The sequence below is a fragment of the Microcebus murinus genome, chromosome 2, assembly GCF_040939455.1.
Source record: "Microcebus murinus isolate Inina chromosome 2, M.murinus_Inina_mat1.0, whole genome shotgun sequence".
Lineage (NCBI taxonomy): Eukaryota > Metazoa > Chordata > Mammalia > Primates > Cheirogaleidae > Microcebus > Microcebus murinus.
The window spans coordinates 23,011,259-23,036,713 of NC_134105.1; the positions used below are offsets into that span (position 1 = coordinate 23,011,259).

General features: G+C 42.7%; 2 protein-coding genes across 6 annotated transcripts in view; one reads left to right on the forward strand and one right to left on the reverse strand.

Annotated features, from left to right (window-relative positions):
- YARS1 (tyrosyl-tRNA synthetase 1) overlaps positions 1-14,793 on the reverse strand; it is a 36,955-nt gene extending 22,162 nt beyond the window's left edge. The window contains exons 1-4 of the mRNA XM_012765376.3: positions 14,588-14,793; positions 10,324-10,470; positions 9,678-9,853; positions 2,484-2,613 (exon numbers count right to left, since the gene is read on the reverse strand). Of these exons, the coding sequence (XP_012620830.1) occupies positions 2,484-2,613; positions 9,678-9,853; positions 10,324-10,470; positions 14,588-14,644 (510 nt within the window). The 5' untranslated portion in view covers positions 14,645-14,793. The remainder of the gene's footprint in view (positions 1-2,483; positions 2,614-9,677; positions 9,854-10,323; positions 10,471-14,587) is intronic.
- A 174-nt stretch (positions 14,794-14,967) lies between these two features.
- The window catches only part of S100PBP (S100P binding protein), a 37,961-nt gene continuing 27,473 nt past the window's right edge, over positions 14,968-25,455 (forward strand). Inside the window, exons 1-5 of one of the 5 annotated variants that reach the window (XM_012765382.3) lie at positions 14,970-15,094; positions 16,984-17,064; positions 20,900-21,015; positions 21,977-22,827; positions 23,275-23,360. In XM_012765382.3, the coding sequence (XP_012620836.1) occupies positions 21,979-22,827; positions 23,275-23,360 (935 nt within the window). In that variant the 5' untranslated portion in view covers positions 14,970-15,094; positions 16,984-17,064; positions 20,900-21,015; positions 21,977-21,978. Of the gene's footprint in view, positions 15,095-15,750; positions 17,065-20,899; positions 21,016-21,976; positions 22,828-23,271; positions 23,361-25,455 lie in introns of those variants that run through there. The other 4 variants (XM_012765377.3, XM_012765378.3, XM_075996240.1 and 1 more) reach the window with 4 other exon arrangements.

The window sequence follows — 25,455 nt, forward strand, 5'->3', positions numbered from 1 at the left end:
TCTATAATCTTAGGAAATGTATTACTTAAGTAATAAAACTTGAAAGTTGAGATTACTCTTTAATCCATGGGCTGCAGAATGAATGTTGTGTTAGCAGAGATGAAAACATTAACCTCCTTGTACATCTCCATCAGAGCTCTTGGGTGACTAAGTGCATTGTCAATAAGCAGTAATATTTTGAAAGGAATCTGTTTTTCAGAGAAATAGGGCTCAATAGTGGGCTTAAAATATTCAGCAAATCATGCTGCAAACAGATGCGGGGGTCATTCAGATTATGTTGTTTCATTTATATAACATAGGCACAGTAGAGTTAGCATATTTCTTAAGGGCTCTAGTATTTTTGGAAAGGTAAATTAGCATTAGCTTCAGTTTAAAGTCAGGAGCCGCATTAGCCCCTAACAAGAGAGTCAGTCTGTCCTTTGCTGCAGCTTCTACATCAAGTTTTTTTTTTGAGACAGTGTTTTGCTTTTGATGCCCAGGCTAGAGTGAATGCTGTGGCATCAGCCTAGCTTACAGCAACCTCAAACTCCTGGGCTCAAGCAATCCTGCTGCCTCAGCCTCCCAAGTAGCTGGGACTACAGGCATGCGCCACCATGCCTGGCTAATTTTTTCTATATATATTAGTCGGCCAATTAATTTCTTTCTATTTATAGTAGAGGCGGGGTCTTGCTCTTGCTCAGGCTGGTTTGGAACTCCTGACCTTGAGCAATCCGCCTGCTTCAGCCTCCCAGAGTGCTAGGATTACAGGCGTGAGCCACCTCACCCACCCTACATCAAGTTTTGAAGCCAGGCATTGACTTCTCCTCTCTAGCTATGGAAGTCTTAGATGGCTTCTTCTTCCAACAGAAGGCTATTTCATCTACATTGAAAATCTGTTGTTTTAGGCCAAGCACAGTGGCTCATACCTCTAATCCTAGCACTTTGGGAGGCTATCGTGGGAGGGTTGCTTGAGGCCAAGAGTTTGAGACCAGCCTGGGCAACATAGTGAGATCTTGTCTCTACAAAAAAAAAAAAAAAAAAAAAATTTGCCAGGCATGGTGGCTTACACCTACAGTTATAGCTACTCAGGAGGACTGCTTGAGCCTAGGAGTTCAAGGCTACAGCAAGCTATGACTGTACCACTGCACTCCAGCCTGGGTGACAGAGTAAAACCTTGTCTCTTAAAAAAGAAAATGTATTGTTTAGTGTAGCCACCTTCATCAATGAGCTTAGACAGATCTTCTAGATAACTTGCTGCAGCTTCTACATCAGCACTTGCTGCTTCATCTTGTGCTTTTATGTTATGGAGATGGCTTCTTTCCTTAAATCTCATGATATAATCCCTGCTAGTTTCTTTTTTTTTTTTCTTGAGACAGAGTCTCACTTTGTTGCCCAGGCTAGAGTGAGTGCCATAGCGTCAGCCTGGCTCACAGCAACCTCAATCTCCTGGGCCCAGCGATCCTACTGCCTCAGCCTCCTGAGTAGCTGGGACTACAGGCATGGGCCACCATGCCCGGCTAATTTTTTGTATATATATTTTTAGTTGGTCAATTAATTTCTTTCTATTTTTGGTAGAGATGGGGGGGGGTTGTCTCACTCAGGCTGGTTTTGAACTCCTGACCTTGAGCAATCCGCCCGCCTCCCAAAGTGCTAGATTACAGGCGTGAGCCACCTCGCCCCGGCCCCCTGCTAGTTTCATACTTTTGTTCTCCAGTTTTTCTCCTCTCCCAGCCTTCATAGGACTGAAGAGAGTTAGGGTCTTTCTCTGGATTAGGCTTTGGCTTAATGGAATGTTGTGGCTGGTCTGATCTTCTATCCAGACCCCTAACACTTTCTCCATATCAGCAATAAGGCTGTTTCACTTAACATTTGTGTCTTCACTGCAGTGGCACTTTTAACTTCCTTCAAGAACTTTTCCTTTGTATATACAATTTGGCTGTTTGGTTCAAGAAGCCTCACTTTCAGCCCATGTCAGCTTTCAATATGCCTTTCACACTAAGCTTAATCATTTCTAGCTTTTCTGTCACTTGAACACTTAAGAGGCCACTTAGGGTTATCAACTGGCCTAATTTCAATACTGTATTGTCTCAGAAAATAGGGAGGCCAAGGAGAGGGAGAGAGATGAGGAATGGGTGGTCAGTGGAGCAGTCAGAACACACCTAACATTTACTTATTAAATTCCCCATCTTATATGGCCATGGTTTGTGGTGCCCCAAAACAACTATAACAATGACAACAAAGATGACTGATCACACATCACCATAACAGATATAATAATGAAAAAGTTTGAAATATTGCAAGAATTGCCAAAATGTGACACAGACACAAAGTGAGCACACGCAGTTGGAAAAATGGTGCTTATAGACTTGCTTGATACAGGGTTGCCAGAAACTTTCCATTTGTAAAAAACGGATTATCTGAGAAGCACAATAAAAGGAGGTATGCCTGTAGTTAGAAACACAGCAGAAAAGGTAACTGGAGGCCACTCTATTGCTATTAAGTACCTGTAGTCCAGGGTACAACAGACCACTCAGCAAAGGGTGCTCCACCTGCTTTACAACTTCAGCTCCAGCTTTCTTGGCATCATGTTGTGTGACCACGGATGAAAGTCTGTACACATCTAGCGTGTACTCTCTGAAGAGGGAAGGAAGAGGGGACAGTTGTAAGTCAGAGCCTAGGCCTCAGTTTCCTAGGGCAATCCTAACGCACATTAATTGACTCCCCTAATCTTAGAACATTCAATGAGAACACCTGCCTGGCAGATTCTATAATGTAAGAGATCTATCTTTCTATCCAAAATATTACTTTATTTTATGTTTTCCCTTTTATTTTATTATTATTATTATTTTTAGATAGAGTCTCACTTTGTTGCCCAGGCTAGAGTGAGTGCCGTGGCATCAGCCTAGATCACAGCAACCTCAAACTCCTGGGCTCAAGCAATCCTCCTGCCTCAGCCTCCCGAGTAACTGGAACTACACACATGCGCCACCATACTCAGCTAATATATATATATATATTTTTTAGTTGTCCAGCTAATTTCTTTCTATTTTTAGTAGAGACAGGGGTCTCGCTCTTGCTCAGGCTGGTCTTGAACTCCTGACCTTGAGTGATACTCCTGCCTCGGCCCGGCCTATGTTTTTCCTTTTAAAAGATGGCTTTAATTAATATTTTTCTTCATTTCTGGAAAATGTTCTGCTATTATCTCTTGAAATACTGCTTCCATGCCATTCCCCTCCCATGTCTTAATCTACAACACCTATTCAACAAATATCAGAATTTGTTAATCTATTTTCCATGCCTTTTTTTCTCTAAAAACTTAATGCATGCAAGAAATAATGAACAATACAAAGAACAGTGTATCCATTTTGCAGTTTAAGAAAAACGACCTAACAATTATAATATTTGTGAAGCTCCTGAGCACTCCTTCATAATTCTGTCCTACTTCCTCTTCCTTCAGAGTAACCACTATCTTGAACTTTCGTGTTTCTTTCCAGTTTATTATGCTTGTATCTCCAAACAATATGTTGTAAACATCCTCATGCATCTTGGTATACATGTGCACGTTTCTTTATATATGCCAAGAGTAGAATTTCTGGATCATAGGGGATCTGCATCTTGAACTTAAGTGGATAATGCCAAAGTATTTTCCAAAGTGGTTTTTATCATTTTTATTAGTTGATTTTGTCATTATTTTTATTTTTTGACAATTTGGTGAGCATGGAATGGTTTCTCATATGGTTTTTTTTTTGAGACAGAGTCTGGCTTTGTTGCCTAGGCTAGAATGAGTGCCGTGGCATCAGCCTAGCTCACAGCAACCTCAAACTTCTGGGCTCAAGCAATCCTTCTGCCTCAGCCTCCCAAGTGGCTGGGACTACAGGCATGCGCCACCATGCCCGGCTAATTTTTTCTATATATATTATTTGGCCAATTAATTTGTTTCTATTTATAGTAGAGACAGGGGTCTCACTCTTGCTCAGGCTGGTTTCGAACTCCTGACCTCGAGCAATCTGCCCGCCTCGGCCTCCCAAGAGCTAGGATTACAGGCATGAGCCACCGCGCCCGGCCCTCATATGGTTTTAATCTATATTTCTTTGAATAATAACCAAGGAGGTTAAGTATCTTTCCGTATGCTTATTAGTCATTCAGGTTTCTTCTGTGAAATGCCTAGGTAAGTCTTTTTCTACTGGATTGACTTATTTTTTTTTAACAGTTGATTCTTGCTAGGCACGCTGGCTCATGCCTGTAATCCTAGCACTCTGGGAGGCCCACGCAGGTGGATTGTTTGAGCTCAGGAGTTCAAGATTAGCCTGAGCAAGAGTGAGACCCCCATCTCTAAGAAAAATAGAAAGAAATTAGCTGGATGACTAAAAATATATATAGAAAAAATTAGCAGGCATAGTGGCGCATGCTTGTAGTCCCTCTCAACTGCTGGGGAGGCTAAGGCAAGAGGGTTGCTTGATGCCAGGAGTTTGAGACTAACCTGAACAAGAGAATGACCCTGTCCCTACTAAAAATAGCCAGTCTAGCCGGGGTGACAGAGCTACATTCTGTCTCAAAAAAAAAAACAACCCACAAACAAAAAACTTTATTCTTTCTCTGCTGATCTTGAATGCCAGCTCTGTCATAAGCCAAGTTTCCATAGTTGTAAGGATCCATTTCTCAACTCTCAATTCTGTTTCATTGGTTAATTATCTGTCCCCAGGCTAATTCCATATATATAAATGACAAAGAATTTGGTATCCAGAAGACATAAATAAGGAACTCCTAAAAACAATAGAAAAGTGGGCAAAAATGCTTGCATAGATACTTCACAGAAGAGAAAACCCAAATGGCTGATAAAAAATGAAAATAAAATTTTTCAGAGGAATATTTTCAGGTATTTTACCCGCTACTTGTGTGGTAATTTGGCTGGGTATATATTTTTAGGTTGGAAATTTTGTTTCCTTCCGAAGTTTAAAGGCATTGCTTCATTGCCTTTTGGGATTTTAGTGTTCCTTTTAAGAAATGCAAAGGCATTCTGATTCCTGACAATTTTTACGTGGCTTCTTTTGTCCCTTTGGATGTTTGTCCAATACTTTTTGCCCCTAGTATTTTAATATATCAAGAAAACACACTTTAAAGTATGTTTATTTTCATCCATCGTGCTAGGCACTTGATATGCCCTTTCAACCTGGAAATTCGTGCTCTTTAATTGTTCTTATTTTCGTAAATTATTACATTGATAATTTCCTTCCCTCTGATTCTGTTATTTCTCTCTCTCTCTCTTTTTTTTTTTTGAGACAGAGTCTCACTTTGTTGCCCAGGCTACAGTGAGTGCCATGGCGTCAGCCTAGCTCACAGCAACCTCAATCTCGTGGGCTCAAGCAATCCTTCTGCCTCAGCCTCCCAAGTAGCTGGGACTACAGGCATGTGCCACCATGCCTGGCTAATTTTTTCTATATATATTAGTTGGCCAATTAATTTGTTTCTATTTATAGTAGAGATGGGGGTCTCACTCTTGCTCAGGCTGGTTTCAAAATCCTGACCTCGACCAATCCGCTCGCCTCAGCCTCCCAGAGTGCTAGGATTACAGGCGTGAGCCACCACACCCGGCCTCTCTCTCTTTTTTTAAAAACAGAGTCTCACTCTGTTGCCTGGGCTGCAGTGCTGTGGCGTCAGCCTAGCTCACAGCAACCTCAAACTCCTGGGCTCAAGCAATCCTTCTGCCTCAGCCTCCCAGGTAGCTGGGACTACAGGCATATGCCACCATGCCTGGCTAATTATATTCTATATATTTAGTGTTCTGGCTAATTTCTTTCTATTTTTAGTAGAGACGGAGTCTCACTCTTGCTCAGGCTGGTCTCAAACTCCTGAGCTCAAAGGATCCTCCTGCCTTGGCCTCCCAGAGAGCTAGGATTACAGGCAGGCATGTGCCACTGTGCCCACCCTCTGTTCTCTTTTTTGAAATACTTATTATTCAAATATTGGACCTCCTGGCCTACTACTCTAATTTTCTTATGTGTTTTCTCATTTTTTCCCCATTGTGCTCTGTGAGTCTATGAAAACCAAAGTTCAGGAACATACAATTCAATGAGCTCCCTTAAGGTACAAGTCATCTTCAGTGTTCCATTTACAATATTTTACAGATTCTACGATACATATTTTTTAACATTTAACATCTTTAAAATCTAAATGAGTCTTATAAACAATGGCATGTTATAGATTAACAGTATTTTTAAAGGTATCTTAGATCGAATGAAATACAGTATCTCTTTGTATTCTCACTGTCATTCTTTTTTTTTTTTTTTTTTTTTTGAGACAGAGTCTCGCTTTCTTGCCTAGGCTTGAGTGAGTGCCGTGGCGTCAGCCTAGCTCACAGCAACCTCACACTCCTGGGCTCAAGCGATCCTCCTGCCTCAGCCTCCCGAGTAGCTGGGACTACAGGCACAAGCCACCATGCCCGGCTGATTTTTATATTATATATATTAGTTGGCCAATTAATTTCTTTCTATTTTTATGGTAGAGACGGGGTCTCGCTCAGGCTGGTTTTGAACTCCTGACCTTGAGCAATCCGCCCGCCTCGGCCTCCCAGAGTGCTGGGATTACAGGCGTGAGCCACCGCGCCCGGCCTGAGCCACCGCGCCCGGCCCTCACTGTCATTCTGACCACCGAGTATTCTTTTTTTTTTTTTTTGAGACCGAGTCTTGCTCTGTTGCCTGGGCTGGAGTGCTGTGATGTCAGCCTAGCTCACAGCAACCTCAAACTCCTGGGCTCAAGCAATCCTTCTGCCTCAGCCTCCCAGGTAGCTGGGACTACAGGCATGCGCCACCATGCCCGGCTTAATTTTTTTTCTGTATATTTTTAGTTGTCCAGCTAACTGCTTTCTATTTTTAGTAGAGTTGGGGTCTCATTGTAGCTCAGGCTGGTCTTGAACTCCTGACCTTGAGTGATCCTCCCGCCTCGGCCTTGCAGAGTGCTAGGATTACAGGCGTGAGCCACCACGCCGGCCTGACCACTGAGTATTCTTAATTAACTTGTCAATATATCGATACATTTAGTTTAGAAAAACATTTTACCCAGCATATTTAGTTGTTTTCAGCAGGAAGTTAGGTCAGAATACCTAGTCTGCCAGATTGCTGGAAACAAAAGTCCTCATCCATATCTCAATTACTCTTACATTTTTTTTGCCCATCTTTCTAGGCTGCATTCTGGATGAATTTCTTAGTACAGCCTTTCAAATCTCTAATTTTCTCTTCAACTGTGTTCAGTCTAGAGTTGATTAGATCTATTCAAGGTTGGGCTTTTCCCCCCCTTTATTAATGGATTTTTACATTTCTAAGATTTCTATATGATTCTTTTTATTTCTATATATTCATGTTTCATTTCTACCTCTCTGTCCTTTGGTTTTTTTTTTTTTTTTTTTTTTTTTTTTTTTTTTTTTGAGACAGAGTCTCACTTTGTTGTCCAGGCTAGAGTGAGTGCCGTGGCGTCAGCCTAGCTCACAGCAACCTCAAACTCCTGGGCTCAAGCGATCCTCCTGCCTCAGCCTCCCGAGTAGCTGGGACTACAGGCATGCGCCACCATGCCCGGCTAATTTTTTCTATATATATCAGTTGGCCAATTAATTTCTTTCTATTTATAGTAGAGACGGGGTCTCGCTCTTGCTCAGGCTGGTTTTGAACTCCTGACCTTGAGCAATCCGCCCGCCTCGGCCTCCCAAGAGCTAGGATTACAGGCGTGAGCCACAGCGCCCGGCCTGGTTTTTATTTTTATATTTTTTTATCTATTATTGCTGTGTTTAGAACAGAGGGAATGTATCAGTGTGCACGACAAAACCATCTTCCTTTAAAGTCACTTTTGTATATAGAAAAAGATGGAGAGACTTTGAAGAAAGATAGCTTAATTTATCCCACCTTCCTATATCCCAAATTCTGTTAAGTTATAAGAGAAAAGAAACCTTGCCTGTGTTATTCACAGTTATAACTCCAATGCCTAGAACAGTGTCTGGCATACAGTAAGAACTCAATACATGTTTATATGACTCACTCCCTCATCACTTTCAGGTTTTTGCCTAATGACACCTTATGAGAGAGGGCTTCCCTAACCATCCTATTTAAATAGAAACCCCTACTCCCCGAGAACTTTCTCTACCATGGCCTATCTACTTTGTAGCATCTATCACCATCTAACACTCTCTCACACACACTCTCTGTCTCTACACACACACACACTTGTTTATTTGCTTACTGTCTGTTTTCCCTTGGTAGAATGTAAGCATCATTAGGATAGCAACTTTCGTTTTGGTTTACTTTTGTATACCCAGCACCTAGAACAGTGCTTATTTTATAATAGGGGACTCTCTAAATATCTGTAGATTAAATGTTAAAATAAATAAAATCTCAGGCACTCATCAGAGGCTGTAGATTCAAAGACTTGTTTATATAAAGATGTGTATATGCTTTATTTAAAGCTCTAAATGGGCTGGGTGTGGTGGCTCATGCTTGTAATCCTAGGACTCTGGGAGGTCCATGTGGGAGGATTGCTTGAGCTCAAGAGTTTGAGACCAGCCTGAGCAAGAGCAAGAGCAAGAGCAAGAGCAAGACCTCATCTCTACTAAAAACTGAAGAATTAGCCAGGTGCGGTGGCACATGCCTGTAGTTCAAACTACTTGGGAGGCTGAGGCACAAGAATCACTCAAGCCCAGGAATTTGAGGTTGCAGTGAGCTATGATGACGCCACAGCACTCTCCCCAGGGTGACAGAGCAAGACTCTGTCTCCAAAAAAATAAAAATAAATAAATAAATAAATCAGCACTAAATGTCCAATAGTAGGGAATGGTAAAGAAAATTATATTAGATGAAGTAAAAAGCAAGGAATCTGGGTTCACATCCTGACTCATCTAGATGTATGAGTTGGGATACATTACTTAGATGTATGAACTTACTAGATGTATGAACTTGGGAAAGTTAAATCTGAATCAGTTTCATTATCTGTGAAATAGGATAAAGCAACGCTTACCGTAACCCGGCCGATACACCAGCTCCTACATAGTTAACAATGGTCTACGTAGGAGCTGGTATACCAGCCCACGGCACTTTTCACCCTAAATGTAAAGCCGATATTTCGGCCCACCGCACTAAGAGGGTTAAAAAGTTGTTTTTAGGGTTTAAATGTAAAAGTGACTAGTAGAGTGATACATGGTATGTAGTTATAAAGGCTTATCTGAGAGGCTTTAAAAATTTTAAATGCAGAGACTATGAGGCAGCATGGAGAATTACTTAATAGTAAGTTAAAACATTAGAATACAAAATTATATCTATGCTAACATTATAGATATAAATAAAACTAACAAAGAAGCAATAAAAATTGTTAGGGAGGTAAGAAACAAGTGAAATATTTTTATTTCATCATTTGTTTACGTTGGAAGAGAAAAGGAGGCTGAATTGTCCAGCATCACTCTCCCATATGTTGTGTGCTTTGCAAGGCCAAGTACTTCATTAGGATTACATTTATATCTCCAGCAAATAGGACAGTACCTAGGCATTTATTAGTCAATACATTTTTGATGGATAAATTAAAAGGATATAAACTTTTCAGTGGTTCTTAACAGGTAGTGCCAAATAGCTTCTAATCCAAATTTAAATAGTGCCTAGACTCCACAGGCCTGTAATTACTAGAAGTACAAGAGCCACAAGGAGAACAGATGATCAAGCACTTACTTGCTGAGCTGGTAATCAGTGCCTTTGACGAACTTGAGCTTCTCCAAGGGCACACCAATGCTCTCCAGCATTGCCTTGATCACATTCTCATAGTAACTAGCTCGGAGTTCTAGAAGTTCCCATGGGGCTTTCATGTTATCCAGGTATGCATGAAGATCCGCAAATAGAATTGTTACCTGGACATAAGGATAAGGGACCACTAAAATGTGAATTTGTTCAAGTATCTCCAATCTACCTCCCCAAGCTCCCGCCCACTCTTACATCTCTCATCATTATGTCATCTCATTAGTTCTTTTTTTTTTTTTTTTTGAGACAGAGTCTCACTTTGTTGCCCAGGCTAGAGTGAGTGCCATGGCGTCAGCCTAGCTCACAGCAACCTCAAACTCCTGGGCTCGAGTGATCCTTCTGCCTCAGCCTCCCGGGTAGCTGGGACTACAGGCATGCGCCACCATGCCCGGCTAATTTTTTTATATATATATCAGTTGGCCAATTAATTCCTTTCTATTTATAGTAGAGACGGGGTCTCGCTCTTGCTCAGGCTGGCTTCGAACTCCTGACCTTAAGCAATCCGCCCGCCTCGGCCTCCCAAGAGCTAGGATTACAGGCGTGAGCCACAGCGCCCGGCCTCCATCTCATTAGTTCTTACCTCACATCCTGCCTTCAAGAAATCTGCGATCTTCGACATGGGCACAAAGTAAGCCACATGTGGCTTGCCTGTGGTTGCCGTTCCCCAGTAAATTTTAAGTTCCCGCTCCTTCAGTATCTCCTTCAGCTTCTCTTCCCCCAGGACCTCCTGTTGTGGAAGCAGAAGAGTTGGTTTAATGCCAGTGTCCCACCTTGCTCATCCTTTACCCTGTGACAAGGAAAACAAAGGCATGTGTTACTGAGAGTCCAGGCTCAGAGCCAACAGGGAGGTCCAGCCATGCACTCAGTGTTGAGAGCCAATCTAAGTTGGTGCTGTTGCTCGTATCACTCCTGTAAAATGACACTGCTGTTAGGGGAGTGAGGGCATGTCCCTACCTGCATCTTCCCCTCCAGCTGCCTCTAACTCACTAACTCTAACTCTTTACACAGCCAACTTCTTGAAATAATTGCCTTTTCTTCTGGTCTCCTCCTCCTCTCCCATTCCAATTTGAACTTCATACTACATTATACTACTAAGTTCCATACAGCATCACAGATATTCTTGCTAAGATTACAGAGGTACTCCAAGTTGCTAAATTCAATGAATATATTTTAGTCCTCACTTTCTCCCTGTAACACTCTCCTCTTCTGGTCTCCCTTATTTTATTCTCTTAGTTTTCCTCTTTCTTCTCTGATGGCTTACATTTCTTTGCAGCTGCTCCTCTTCTGCCTAATCATTCAATATTAGCAATCCTTGGGGCTCTAGTCTTTCTTCTCATTACTCTACATTCCCCCTAACTGATCCTCTTCAGTTGCTTCAATTACTACTTATGAGCTAGTAACTCCCAAGTCTCCTGCTCACACTCATAAACAGAACTGTGTGTACTTGTTAACAACCAAATAATTCAAACTCAACATGTTCAAAATTAAACTCATGCTCTTGTCTTCTTACCTCACTACCCAACCATCTTTTTCACTTGTAGTTTTATCCCTAGTTCAGTAAATGGCACTATCATTCACTCAGTTGCTCAAGGTACTCCGAAGAAACAGCCCTTAAATCCTCCTATTTCTCTCTGCCTCTACATCACCATCCTAATCCAGGCCCCATCAGATCGCATCAGAATTACTGTAAGTCTCCTAACAGGTATCCCAAATCTACTCTTACTCCCTCCAATCCATGTTCCAAAAGGTGACCAGAGATCTTTAAAACTCAAAGACTTTTTAAAAACTCATTTACCTATTTAAAACCTTTAATGATTTCCTTTTCTTCTATGAAAATATTGGAAAAATTCTTTTTTTTTTTTTTTTTTTTTTGAGACAGAGTCTCAGTCTGTGGCCCAGGCTAGAGTGCCGTGGCGTCAGCCTAGCTCACAGCAACCTCAAACTCCTGGGCTCAAGCAATGCTTCTCCCTCAGCCTCCTGAGTAGCTGGGACTACAGGGATGCACCACCATGTCCGGCTAACTTTTTCTATGTATTTTTAGTTGGCCAATTAATTTCTACCTATTCTTTTGGTAGCGACAGGGTCTCGCTCTTGCTCAGGCTGGTATCTAACTCCTGACCTTAAGCGATCCTCGTGCCTCAGCCTCCCAGAGTGCTAGGATTACAGGTGTGAGCCACCCGTGAGCCACCGTGCCGAGCCTGGAAAAATTCTTAAGGCTGGTATGCCTCTGATTAAAGATTTTAGTATTGCCTTACATTATTGTTTTGGGAGGCTCTTAGAAACCATGATAGATTGTTCTCCTGGTTTGAATCATTTATTAGCAGAACTTATTAAAATCTTGTACTACAAGTCTGTTGGCAGCTGATCCTGCATTCTCCAGAGCTCCTATTGGACACTTGGAGGGAAATTTCCACCCAAGGAAAGGTCACATTACTTAGTCTTTAAAACAAGTGAGTCAATTCCATTAGCTTTGTGTATCCTTTGTCCCCAACCAGTACTATTTTATTAAGAGAGGCTAGGAAACAAAGAATCTGGCTAAGAGGAGCATGCAAAAATCTCTGGTTAAGATCAACCTGAGTGGGCTAGACATGGTGGCTCATACCTGTAATCCTAGGACTCTGGGAGGCCGAGGCGGGAGGATCACTCAAGGTCAGGAGTTCGAAACCAGCCTGAGCAAGAGTGAGACCCCCGTCTCCACTAAAAATAGAAAGAAATTAATTGGCCAACTAAAAAAAAAAAAATATATATATATATAGATATATATATATATATAGATATAGTAGCTGGGCATGGTGACAAGTGCCTATAGTCCCAGCTACTCGGGAGGCTGAGGCAGTAGGATCGCTTGAGCCCAGGGCCACAGCACTCTAGGCCAGGCAACAGAGTGAGACTCTGACTCAAAAAAAAAAAAAAAAAAAAATCAACCTGAGTGGAACAACCCAAAATGTCCATCAACTGATGAATGCATAAACAAAATGTGGTAAATTGATATAATGGAATATGATTCAACCATAAAAATGAATGAAGTTCTGATAGGCCCAACATGGATGAACCTTGAAAATGTTACACTGAGTGCAAAATGTCAGATGCAAAAGGGGACATATTATATCCCATTATATGAAATGTCCAGAATAGGCAAATACCTGGAGACATAAAGTAGACTAGACTGGTGTTTCTGTAGGGCTGGGGATAATGGGTAGTGACTACTAAGAGGTACAAGTTTTTGTGGGGGGATGAAAATGTTCTAGAATTTTAAAAAATAAACCAGGAGATGTGGGGCTCCCCTGCAATCCCAGCTACCTGGGAGGCTGAGGCAGGAGGACCCCTTGAGCCCAGGAGTTTGAAGTTGCAGTGAGCTATAATGACACGGCTGCACTCTAGGCCACTGTACTCTAGCCTGGGCAACAAAGTGAGATGCTGTATATATTAAAAAGTCATTTCTGGAATTAGACAGTGATGATAAGTGGACAACTTTGTGAATATACCAAAACCCACTGAACTGTATAATTTAAAAGGATGAATTTTATAGTATGTAAATTATATCTCAGCCGGCACGGTGGCTCACGCCTGTAATCCTAGCACTCTGGGAGGCAGAGATGGGAGGAATGCTCAAGGTCAGGAGTTTGAAACCAGCCTGAGCAAGAGTGAGACCCCGTCTCTACTATAAATAGAAAGAAATTAATTGGCCAACTAATATATATAGAAAAAATTAGTTGGGCATGGTGGCACATGCCTGTAGTCCCAGCTACTCGGGAGGCTGAGACAGTAGGATTGCTTGAGCCCAGGAGTTTGACGTTGCTGTGAGCTAGGCTGATGCCACAGCACTCACTCTAGCCTTGGCAACAAAGTGAGACTCTGTCTCAAAAAAAAAAAAATATATATATATATACATATATATATATGTATATATATATATATCTCGAAAAAGAAAAGGAAAAAGCTGTGGCCCGACTGATTGCTCAGAGAATAAAGCCTTCAAGGCCCTCATGACTTGGTCCCAGCCTACCTCTCCTAAACAAAGAAACAAGTAAAATGTATATTATATCAGATGGTGATAAGTGCTATGGAGGAACAACAGAAAAAGTGGAGCAAGGGATGAGACAGTTCTGTTGGCAGAGGGTTTGTTATTTAAATAAAGTGGTCAGAAAAGGCCTCCTCCTTGATAAGGTGACAATAGTCTAAAGACTGAAGAAGGGAAGGAAGTCGAACTTTTCCCACTTTACTGCAGCCAAATTTGCCTTCTTTCTCTTTGAACCACGATGTTTTCTGTTCCCCCTATCTGAAATGCTCTCCGCCATCATTCTTCCATTCTTCTCCTCCTGGCCACAGTAGGAACACACACGGAAAGAAGGGGTTATCTGCTACCCTCAGGGCGCAGTTTAGGAGTCACTTCCTCAGGCAAGCACTCCCTTCACTCCTTTTCTTTTAAAGCTAGCTCCACGTACAGTACCTTCCAGTACTTGCTTCACCTGTAATGGTTCGGCTTATGGGTCATTTTAACCTTTGATCCCCTCCAGACAAGCTCTAGGAAGGCAGAGTCCCCACGTTATCTCCAGAGTCTAGCACTGCGCATGGCACATAATAGGGTGGGTGGGGTGGGAGTCCTGGATTCAAAGCCTGGCTTCAAGGTAACTGCACGGAAGAGGTTAGCCCTCTGTGATTTCTCTGGAACCCAGAAATTTCCCTGACTGACTGACCAACCAGCAGTAAGGTATGCACACTCTCGGAGCTGTCCCGGCGCGGAGTCCCCAGCCCCACACACTTAGGACCCCTTAGTGGGGATCAAAATCACTGAACCTAGGGCTCCTGTCTCCAGCGGCGCATTTCCAACCTCAAGGCCTGACCTGTAGGTTTCGGGTGATAAGGTGCAGCTTCTCTTCAGGGCTGGGAGTGTCCCCCATGGCTCTACTACGCCTGCTTCACACACTGAGCCCGGCACTCACGCCCCTTCCTCAGTCGCCGCCGCCGCCGCGTGCGGGGAACTGTCACGCGAGTCCAGCCAGGTTGCATCAGCTGAGCTCGTCGCTCGACTTGCTCGGCCTGGACTCCTCTCCACCCGGCCGTAGCCGGGAAAGAGTCAGGAGCAGCGGAGTGTCGAGCGGGTCGATGAGACAGGAAGGGGTGGAACCAATAGGGAGGGAGGGCGGTGCGGGGGGCGGGGTTGCGGCGCCTGCGGGGGGCGCAACCCACCTAGAGGCGGGGCGGTTTCCTGCCAATCACTGTTTGTTGCCCTCCCCCTGGTGTTGGCCTCGCTGACTCGGGCTGGGGGAGGTCGGGGAGGGGGCGATAAAATGGCGCAGGGGGCACAGTGAGGCGCAGTCGTTCGCCAGGCTTTGGCCCGACTTCCAGAGGTGAAGAGCGGGAGGGATGAGAGGGGGTCGGCGTTCCTCGGCCGGGAGGGGGATGGGGGCGCCTGTTGCTTCTTCCAGGGGGCCGCGCAAGCCGTCAGACCCGTTGAGGGGTTGGAGGCCCACACCCTGCTTGGGAGAAGGGTTTGTTCTCGCTCCTGAGGTGATGATGGGGGAATGTCCCTGCCCCCCACCTCCACGTCCGCGGGGTAGAGATGCCCCTCACGCTGCTGAGGAAGTGGGAAGCTGTCTGGTCATCTGAGAGGCGGGAGCTACGTCTGCCGTCCTTGCCCAGTGGGGGTGGGGGCCATGGATGTGTAGGGGGGGGAGGCCTCTGTCCCCAGCCGCCCGGCTGGAAGGTGTAGCAAGGGGGCTTTCCGCCGCCTCTTGCGGGTGGGGGAGGGAGAGGATGACCCATCCTCCGAGAAAACGGGGATAGTGTGGTCCAGCTGAGGTGTGGCTGTGGGCGGCCATCCTCAGGGAGAGGGATGTGCCGCCCGGGCCTGCTGAGGGGCCGATTTTGCCTCTACTGGGGGAGGGGTGGGAAAAAAAACCCGCGCTTCTCCCACTTTCCGCGGGGAGGCGGGAATTCACGATTTCCCTGCCGGAGGGAGGAGCTAGAAGGGAGGTGCAAAGGCCCTGCCTGGAGGGCTATGCCCCTGGTGGTTGCCTTTTTGAAGGAGGGGGGAGGGCAGGCCGTCTCCTTCGAAGGGTGGGCCTGGGCCACCCTTCCTCCTGCTCCTCCAGGGCTGGGGGCAGCGTCACTTGCCCACATCAGTTACTTCCTGGGCAAGAGAGAAGGCAGTGGGCTCTGCATGGTGGGCTCTGTAGAGGGCCTAAAAGTGATTTAACTGCTCACAGAATGCCCTAACCTGGATCTACAGTGTTTGTGGATCTATTAGGGGATTCAAGCTTTAGCAGACCCGTCTAAATTTTTAAAACACATTTTCTTTTTAAAAAGAAACCTGTTGCTGCAGCTTAGTAAATCTGTTCTCTGTGCCCATGTGGGAGGAGAGTCCTGGCACCCTGATCTAGTGAAATGTTACCCAAAGCAGAGATTTCCAGCCCTAGGTTGTTTTTCGATCGTACAGTGTTTCCAATTACCTCAAAGCATGTTGCATATAATTTCAGTTTGATTTTTTTTTAATGTGCCCATTTTATGGAGTGGCAACAAAGCCTACTCTGTGCCTTTGGTGCTTTGCGCTTCACATGTATTGCATGTGAAGGTTGGAAATCAAAGGCCAATGGGAAGTCCTGTCCTTTGGAAATAATCTTTGCTCTTGGCTGTATCTGTCAGACCTTGCTTGGTAATGGTCTTGATTTTAGAGCCTTGAAAGAGGGTGTAGGGTTGTGCATGGTGTTGGAATTTTAGTGGCCTGAATAAAATAAGGCTTTATGCCCTAAGGCAGGTTTTCTGAGGTAAGATAAAAATAGAAGGGGAACCAGTTTCTGAGGTTGCAACTAGGAGGTTGGAGAACAGAGAGAGGGGGTGGTAAAGTGAAGTGTGAAGAAGGGGGTGGACAGGTGAGAGAGATGTGGAAGGACAGAATAGGGTCACAGAAAGGGTGGGGAGCAGAGAAATTAAGAGAGAATTGGGAGACGGGAAAAATATTCTTACCTTAAAAATAAAGGGGTCTCCACATTTTAAGTGGAGGTTACCAGGCAAGTGCCAAGAAAAGCAGGTAATGGTAGAATGGCAGAGAAGTAACTAAGACTGTCTTGTGGAACTTCACATAAGAATTTCAGTTTTATCTGAGGATTTTCCCCCTTGCAAATTCATTAAATATCAACTTTCATTGGTATAGAGCTTTTAGGTCATGTACATTATCTCATTTGATCTTCATGATAATTTGCTTTTGAAGTTAACTGAATATTTATCCCCCTTTTTTCAGATGAGTGTTCTCATCTATATTGAGGTTCAGAGACTTCAAGTAAATTGCTGTGGTCCAGTGCCCTCTATACAAGATATTTCAGTGAGCATTATTTTGCAGAATTTGTCTGATTTGAATGTCCATCTAATCTGCTGTTTAATTTAGTGACAATATGATTGAATGTTGTTTGAAACTCGAAGAGAATAGAGCATACTGGATAATTCCAAGCAAGGTCTAGGGGAAGTTCCCTACCAGTTTAGCAATCTTTTCCCTACCATTCTTGTGCTTTTCTTAAGACTCTTTAAGAAAGAGTCAGGCCGGGCGCGGAGGCTCACACCTGTAATCCTAGCACTCTGGGAGGCTGAGGCGGGCAGATTGCTTGAGGTCAGGAGTTCGAAACCAGCCTGAGCAAGAGCAAGACCCCCGTCTCTACTATAAAGAGAAAGAAATTAATTGGCCAACTAATATATATATAAAATTAGCCGGGCATGGTGGCGCATGCCTGTAGTCCCAGCTACTCGGGAGGCTGAGGCAGAAGGATTGCCTGAGCCCAGGAGTTTGAGGTTGCTGTGAGCTAGGCTGACACCACGGCACTCACTCTAACCTGGTCAACAAGCGAGACTCTGTCTCAAAAAAAAAAAGAAAGAGTCGGGAAGATTTTTTTTTTTTTTTTAAATTTTTGTAGAGATGGGGTCTTGTTCTTGCTCAGGCTGGTGTCAAACTTCTGGCCTCAAGTGTTCCTTGTGCCTCAGCCTCCTAAAGTGCTAGGATTACAGGCGTGAGCCACTGTGCCTGGCCACTTATGTATATGTTTTAAATTTTCTATAACAAAAAATATTTTTGAAAATGAGGAAATAAATTGTGAAGGGAATGATTTGTGCAAGTTAAAAATTATCCCTCTCTCTCTACATATATAAGCATTGTTTTGCATGCTTTTGCTCTCAGACCTATTGGAACATTCTTTGAGAGAAGCTCAGAAGAGCCAGTTTTATGCATCTGAATGTCATGTCACATAGGAATTGATAATTGCAATGGTTGTGAAGTATATTGGTCCTATGTGTGCAAGTAACGTTTGCAAGTAGTGTTTTTCTTCCAGTGATGTTTGGCCACATTCAGGGGTATTTCTCATGTTCTTCCATTCTACCTGGGAGGCCAAGGGTAGGCTTCCATGCATAATAAGGTAGCTTACATTATTTTTTTGTAAGAGCCCAAAAACCCTCTTTGGTATCTACATCTTCCACAATTTATTAGAGATTGTGCTGAATTTAGAAGGCCTGAGTTTGGATTCTAGCTCTGCCATTTCCTGACCAACCCTGGACAAGCCTGTCACAAGGGTGGTAGGAAAAACGTTGCCTTTGGAATTAGACCTGGGTTTGGATCTTTGCTCTAGCATTATTAGCTATGTGTACTTAGTTAAGTTACTTAATGGCTCTAAACTTAGTTTCCCAAGAGTGAAAACCTGTTGAACTCTCTATTTGGCTAAGCAAGTGCTTAGACTGAACCTTTTGGAAAGAGTTGGGATGAGGGGCTAGTAGCCCAGAAAGGGCTTCTAAGAAATGTAGCTGCTTAACCCCAGTGCTTGTGATATTTGTGCCTGACAACTACAAACTTTCTTTTTTTTTTTGAGACAGAGTCTCGCTTTGTTGTCCAGGCTAGAGTGAGTGCCGTGGCGTCAGCCTAGCTCACAGCAACCTCAAACTCCTGGGCTCGAGCGATCCTTCTGCCTCAGCCTCCCGAGTAGCTGGGACTACAGGCATGCGCCACCATGCCCGGCTAATTTTTTATATATATATCAGTTGGCCAATTAATTTCTTTCTATTTATAGTAGAGATGGGGTCTCGCTCTTGCTCAGGCTGGTTTTGAACTCCTGACCTTGAGCAATCCGCCTGCCTCGGCCTCCCAAGAGCTAGGATTACAGGCGTGAGCCACAGCGCCCGGCCCAAACTTTCTTAAATCAAAGAAAAAAATTTTCAACCTTTTTCTTACTGGTGCCTAAAGAAATAACTTCACTCTATAAAATAAGTCATACACTAGGCAGAGACATTACTTTTCATAGAGGCACCTGCTTCATTGCCTGGAACTGTCTCACAACGATTGGTAGAATACAGTATTGGTAAAATAAAAGGTATTAGTGACTCTAAGTTTAAATATAACAGAAAACTTTGTTTCTTTGAATTCTTTCAGTTTTACAAAGTTGAGTTTGAGGGATTAAATTAGAGTTGTAAAATGTGTCTTACAGTGCCTAGTTTATAACAGATACTTGACAGTTTTTTGTCCCATTTCATTTCTAAGATGAGTAAGTTTAACTAGGTTCCTTCTAATTCTAAAATTCTATAATCCCTTCCCTTTCCTTCTAACTCTTTCTCTAGTACTTTATTGTCCATACAATTTTATATTATCTCATATTGGTGCTTAATTTTCTATGTTGTGTCCCTAGTAGTGTTATACATTCCCTTGAGGGTGGGAACCATATCTTTATCTCAGTGCTGTGTGATGATTGTAGCTCAGAATGTGTTTTCTGAAAGAATGCATGAACTGAAGCTAAAACTCAGGGTGTGGTATGGAGCTATCTTGGAGGTGTAGAGTGGCGGAAATTTTTACAGTTAAAAGGCTACAAGGAATTTTCCAAATTACTTTCATTGTTTAAGCGTTTCATTTTTTCTTTTCTTTTCTTTTTTTTTTTTTTTTTTTTTTGAGACAGAGGCTCACTCTGTTGCCTGGGCTAGAGTGCCATGGCATTAGCCTAGCTCATAGCAACCTCAAACACCTGGGCTCAAGCAGTCCTTCTGCCTCAGCCTCCCGAGTAGCTGGGACTACAGGCATGCACCACCATGCCTGGCTAATTTTTTCTATATATTTTTAGTTGGCCAATTAATTTCTTTCTTTTTTTTTAGTAGACACAGAGTCTCGCTCTTGCTTAGGCTGGTTTCCATCTCCTGACCTCGAGCGATCCTCACGCCTCAGCCTCCCAGAGTACTGGGATTACAGGCGTGAGCCACCGCGCCTGGCCTGAGCATTTCTAATAGCTTCTCAGATATGATATGTGAAATAATCAAGTTTTCTCACCTTTCCCATCTGGAAATATAATTATAGATTAAGCCTGTCATTAGCTACTAAAAAACTAGGTTTTACTTATATAAGTAAAGGCTGAGCATGGTGGCTCAGGCTTGTAATCCTAGCACTCTGGGAGGCCGAGGCGGGCGGATTGCTCAAGGTCAGGAGTTCGAAACCAGCCTGAGCAAGAGCGAGACCCCATCTCTATTATAAATAGAAAGAAATTAATTGGCCAACTAATATATATATAGAAAAAATTAGCTGGGCATGGTGGCACATGCCTGTAGTCCCAGCTAATTGGAAGGCTGAGGTAGAATTGCTTGAGCCCAGGAGTTTGAGGTTGCTGTGAGCTAGGCTGACGCCACGGCACTCACTCTAGCCTGGGCAACAAAGTGAGACTCTGTCTCAAAAAAAAAAATGAGAGTTTTGTGTGTGTGGTCATGATTAATTTTTAGGTTTTGGTGGAATCTTAGATATTCCCTAGTTCCCTTTATCCCTTTCCCTTTTTTATAAATGAAGAAACAAGTCCAAATGGTTGAGTGGCTTGCCCAAGTTACTAGAGCTGGTTAGTGACGCAACCAGGACTACAGCCCAGGACTTTGGGCTCCTCAAGCAAGTATTCATCCTGCTAAAGTAAATAATACTCTTAAGAAAGTACAGATTGTTGGGAGGAACAAAACTAGTTCATTTAGTTGCATAATTTTTTACTGTTAAAGATTTTTCTTTGGTATTCTTGACTCAAAAGAATCCAACTTTGTGGTATTTTAAAAAAATCAAGATCAAAATTAATAGATGGAACACCTTAAAGCATAATACAGTTGACTTCGTAATTAGCAGAGTTGAAAGTGATGAGAAGATCCTTTAATTTTCTTTGTACCTGCAGGAAGGTGGGAGTCAATCATTTTGACAAGTCTCCTGAAAGAACAGCTAGCAGGAGCTGAAATCTTTTTCCACTTGGTCTCGTGGCAAAGGCAGAGATTGCTCCAGCAGCTTCACACAGTATGGAAGACAATTATTTATCTTTTATTCTTGAATTTTTTTTAATTTCGAAAGTAATACATATTTATTTTTTTAAAGTGTAAACTGCGAGCGTCCAAATATTTTACATAGTATATTTGTTTTGTTTGTATGTTATAGATATCATTCCATGATAGTACATACAGATCTTCTTCATTGTGTTTTTAAATAGTTGAAAAATACTCCAGAGCATAAATATACCATGATTTTAATGAACAGTTTTTTGGGTGGGAGAGTATTTAGGTTGCCTCCACTATTTGGCTACTTTGAATAACACTGCTTTGAACATCCTTATATAAGTATCCCTCTTGCTCAGGCTGGTCTCGAACTCCGGAGCTCAAGCAATCTTCCTGCCTCAGCCTCCCAAAGCACTTGGAGTACATGCGGGAGCCACCATTCCTGGCTCCTGTCATCTTAATTATTGCCATTTTGGGCAGGGTGCGGTGGCTCCTGCTTGTACTCCAAGTGCTTTGGGAGGCTGAGGCGGGAGGATTGCTTGAGCTCTGGAGCTGGAGACCATCCTGAGCAAAGTGAGACCCCATCTCTACAAAAAGTAGAAAAATTAGCTGGATGTAGTGGTGGTCACTTGTAGTCTCAGCTACTTGGGAAGCTGAGGCAGGAGGATCACTTGATCCCAGGTCTTTGAGGTTGCTGTGAGCTATGATGATGCTACTGCACTCTAGCCTGGGCAACAGAGCTAGACCCTGTCTTAAAAAATAAACAAAATAAATTATTACCATTTTGATAGGGGAAAAGTATCTGATTGTTCTAATATGTATATCCATGGTTTGGGTAAGGTTAAATATCTTAAAATTATTTCTCATGTTATGAGTCACAGTGCAAAGATTTTGAAATATTAGGATACCACCCCTATAAACAGCAGATTAGAATTGATATAGGGGTATTAACTATTCCTCAGTGAAACTGCCTCTTATTTCTCTAGATATGATGTGCTCACTAGTGCCCTCTGGACAGTCTTCTGGTACCTCTCTCATACCTAAAGACAATGCCCCGTTTTCCTGGGGTTCCTTGGATGAGGATGAATTGGATGACTCTTTGCTGGAGCTGTCTGATGGAGAAGAAGATGATGGCCATTACAGTTACACAGAGGAAGAGATTGAGGAGCTCTTAAAGATTGATGAGCCATCAGATGACCATTCTTCTTGGGAAGGAGAGTTGCGTAAAGATGACAGCGGGCATGTTGAAAAGGAAGAAACAGAGAGTCAAATTCTACTTGATACTCCCCAAGAGAAAAATTCATTATGCAGCTTAGGACCAGTAGCAGAGACCCCTGGCTTCTTTAAACTACCTCAACTAAGTACATCAGTTGGTCATGGACCAGCTCCCACTAAACCATTAAACAGATGCTCTGCACTAGAAAAGAATTTTATAAAAGCAACTGTTGCACCATTTAATCCAACAGTCTGTGATGTTGTGCTTGATAAGGACAAAACTGATTCATCCAAAGATACTGAAAAATCCTCCTTCCTTGGGGAAGAGTTGAGAGAAGATGGTCTTATCCTGAATGAGAGCAAACTTTGCACTGAATCTGAAGGGATCAGCCCCAATAACTCTGCTTGGAATAGGCTACCATACTCTTCTCCTTCAAACAATAAATTTCAGCAAACTGTCTCTGATAAAGATATGCCTGACAGCCAGAAATCTACACCTACGTTTTCTCAGATCTCAGACCATTCAGAAACTCCTAATATGGGGTCATCCTGGAGAAATGGTGGATCACATAAATCAAATTGTGAAATGAAGTTTCCCGTTGTTTCTAGTTCATCAAACAAAGTAAGTATTTTTTTTATGGTGAAGTGAAAAATGAAATTATTTTCACTCAGAAGCTATATAGTAGAGTTTCCATATGTTCCCTGTCCCCACACAGGCACAGCCTCCCCAGCTATGGACATCCTGTACCGCAGTGGTATGTTTATTACAATATAGCAGAGCTTTGTATTCAAATTGGGATTTGAATCCTGATAGCACTGTGATCCTGAATCAATTATTTAGCCTCTATGTTCCCCCATAGTTCTTTTAACAGTTATAGTTGCTGTCTCATTTAAAGCACTACCAGAAGTATCTGATACACAGTAGTGCTCAAGTACATGCCTTTGTAGACTCTAGTTTAAAAATATTTCCATAAATAAAAAAAAATTCCATAAATAATGTTCTCAATGGTTTTCATACAACTAAGAGCCATATTTCCTTTTGCATTCCTTCCACTCTGAAAAAAAGCAGGATGTTCTTGACAAGGATTCTGGGAAGATGAAAGGCCATGAGAGAAGACTAGGCAAAGTCTTTCCTGTTCCACAGACCAAAACCAGGTAACATAACAATATAATTATATATTCTGGTTTCTGTTGGTTTTCTTCAATCTCTTTCTTCCTCTCCCCAGTTCCTCCTTAGTGTGGAAAACCTGCTCCAGGAATCAGCAAGCTTGAGGTACTGGCACTACCAGCTGTGTGACCTTGGGGAAATTAAATAATCTCTCACCTGTGGTCTTTTTGTTTTTGTTTTGTGTGTGTGTTTTTTTCTTTTTTTTTTTTTTGAGACAGAGTCTTGCTCTGTTGCCTGGGCTAGAGTGCTGTGATGTCAGCCTAGCTCACAGCAACCTCAAACTCCTGGGCTCAAGCAATCCTGCCTCAGCCTCCTGAGTAACTGGGACTACAGGTATGCACTACCATGCCTGGCTAATTTTTTCTGTATATTTTTAGCTGTCCAATTAATTTCTTTATATTTTTAGTAGAGACTAGATCTCACTGTTGCTCACGCTGGCCCAGAACTCCTGAGCTCAAACGATCCACTCGCATTGGCCTCCCACAGTGCTAGGATTACAGGCGTGAGCCACTGCTCCCAGCCTTATTTTGTGTTTTTGAGGCAGGGTCTTGTTCTGTCACAGGGGCATTAGTATTAGCATCATCATAGCTCACTGCAACCTCAAACTCCTGGGCTCAAGTGATTCTTCTGCCTCAGCCTCTCAAGTTGCTGGGAGTACAGGCATGCGCCACCATACCTGTCTAATTTTTCTGTTTTTGTACAGACAAGGTCATGCTCTTGCTCAGGATGGTCTTGAACTCCTGGCCTGAAACTCCTGGCCCTCAAGCAGTCCTTCTGCCTTGGCCTCCCAGAGTTGCAAGGATTATAGGTGTGAGCCACTGTGCCTGGCTCACCTCAGTTTTTATGCATAAAATAAGGCTAGTGATGCCTTCTGGTGCCTCACAAGGTTATTTTGAAAATAAAACGGACATACTAATAAAAGTACTGAAAGTTAATGTATAAATGTAAAATTTCTCCTGTGTATGGGGAAACCTGTCCACATATATGATAGGAGGTTAGAATAATTTTAACAAAAATGTTAAAATATAACTGTGGAAAATAATTTAGCCATCTCTCTTAACTTGCATGCACCTATCCTCTGGGAAAAATTCTAGTAGGGGTTGTGGATTTGGGACATCTTTTCAATATATTCTCTTGTTGCCAGGAGATGGCAGTGTCTCTACATGGGCCTTTTCAATTGAATGTACTAGAAACGGTGTTTTTTAGGTTGAATCAGATTGGCTCACTTACAGAGAGATTTAAAAAAAAATTTTTTTTTTTTTTTTTTTTTTTTTAATGAGAGACAGAGTTTTACTCTGGCACCCAGGCTGGAGCTTAGAGGTGTGATCATAGTTCACTGTACTCATAGGCTCAAGAAATCTTCCCCCTTCTGCCTCCCAGGTAGCTAGTACTACAGTGCCACTAATTATAGCCCACTACTTTTTTTTTTCTTTTTTCTGGATAGAGACAAGAGTCTCACTATGTTGCCCAGGCTGGTTTTGAACTCCTGGCCTTATGTAATCCTCCCGCTTCAGCTTCCCAAAGTACTGGGATTATAGGCATGAGCCGGATCACCCAGCCCTAGATTTAAAAAGTTTTTTGATTATACACTAATTACATGTTATATTTATTTTGCTTAAAAGTTTTAATTATTACAAATAAGGCCACCCCAATCCCAATTTTCTGGGTTTTTTTGTTTTATTTGGATAATTGAGGGAAAACTTGTGAATTGTTTATAAAGGAAAGCTTATCAAAAGAACACAAGTGAGCCTACTTTGAACAGTAATAAATTTAAGATCTCAGTATTCTCATCCACTGACTCTTTAGGATAGTCATCCATATCAGCAAGGGCCAGAAATTGCTCTTGCCAAGGTCATCATTGCCAGAGTTGCCAGATCTAGCTGGTTCTATTCAGTCTTTATCTCATTCAACTTTTCAGCTTGGCTCTATGAAGTTAGGTATTTCCTCACTAATCCTGAATTACTCTACAATGCTTTCTTTCTCTCGATACCAGGTAATCCTTTTTCACCTCCCTATTCCTTGTTAGCAGGAGGTTGTATCTATTTCTTCTCTCTTTTTTCTCTCCATATTTGATTTCAGCTT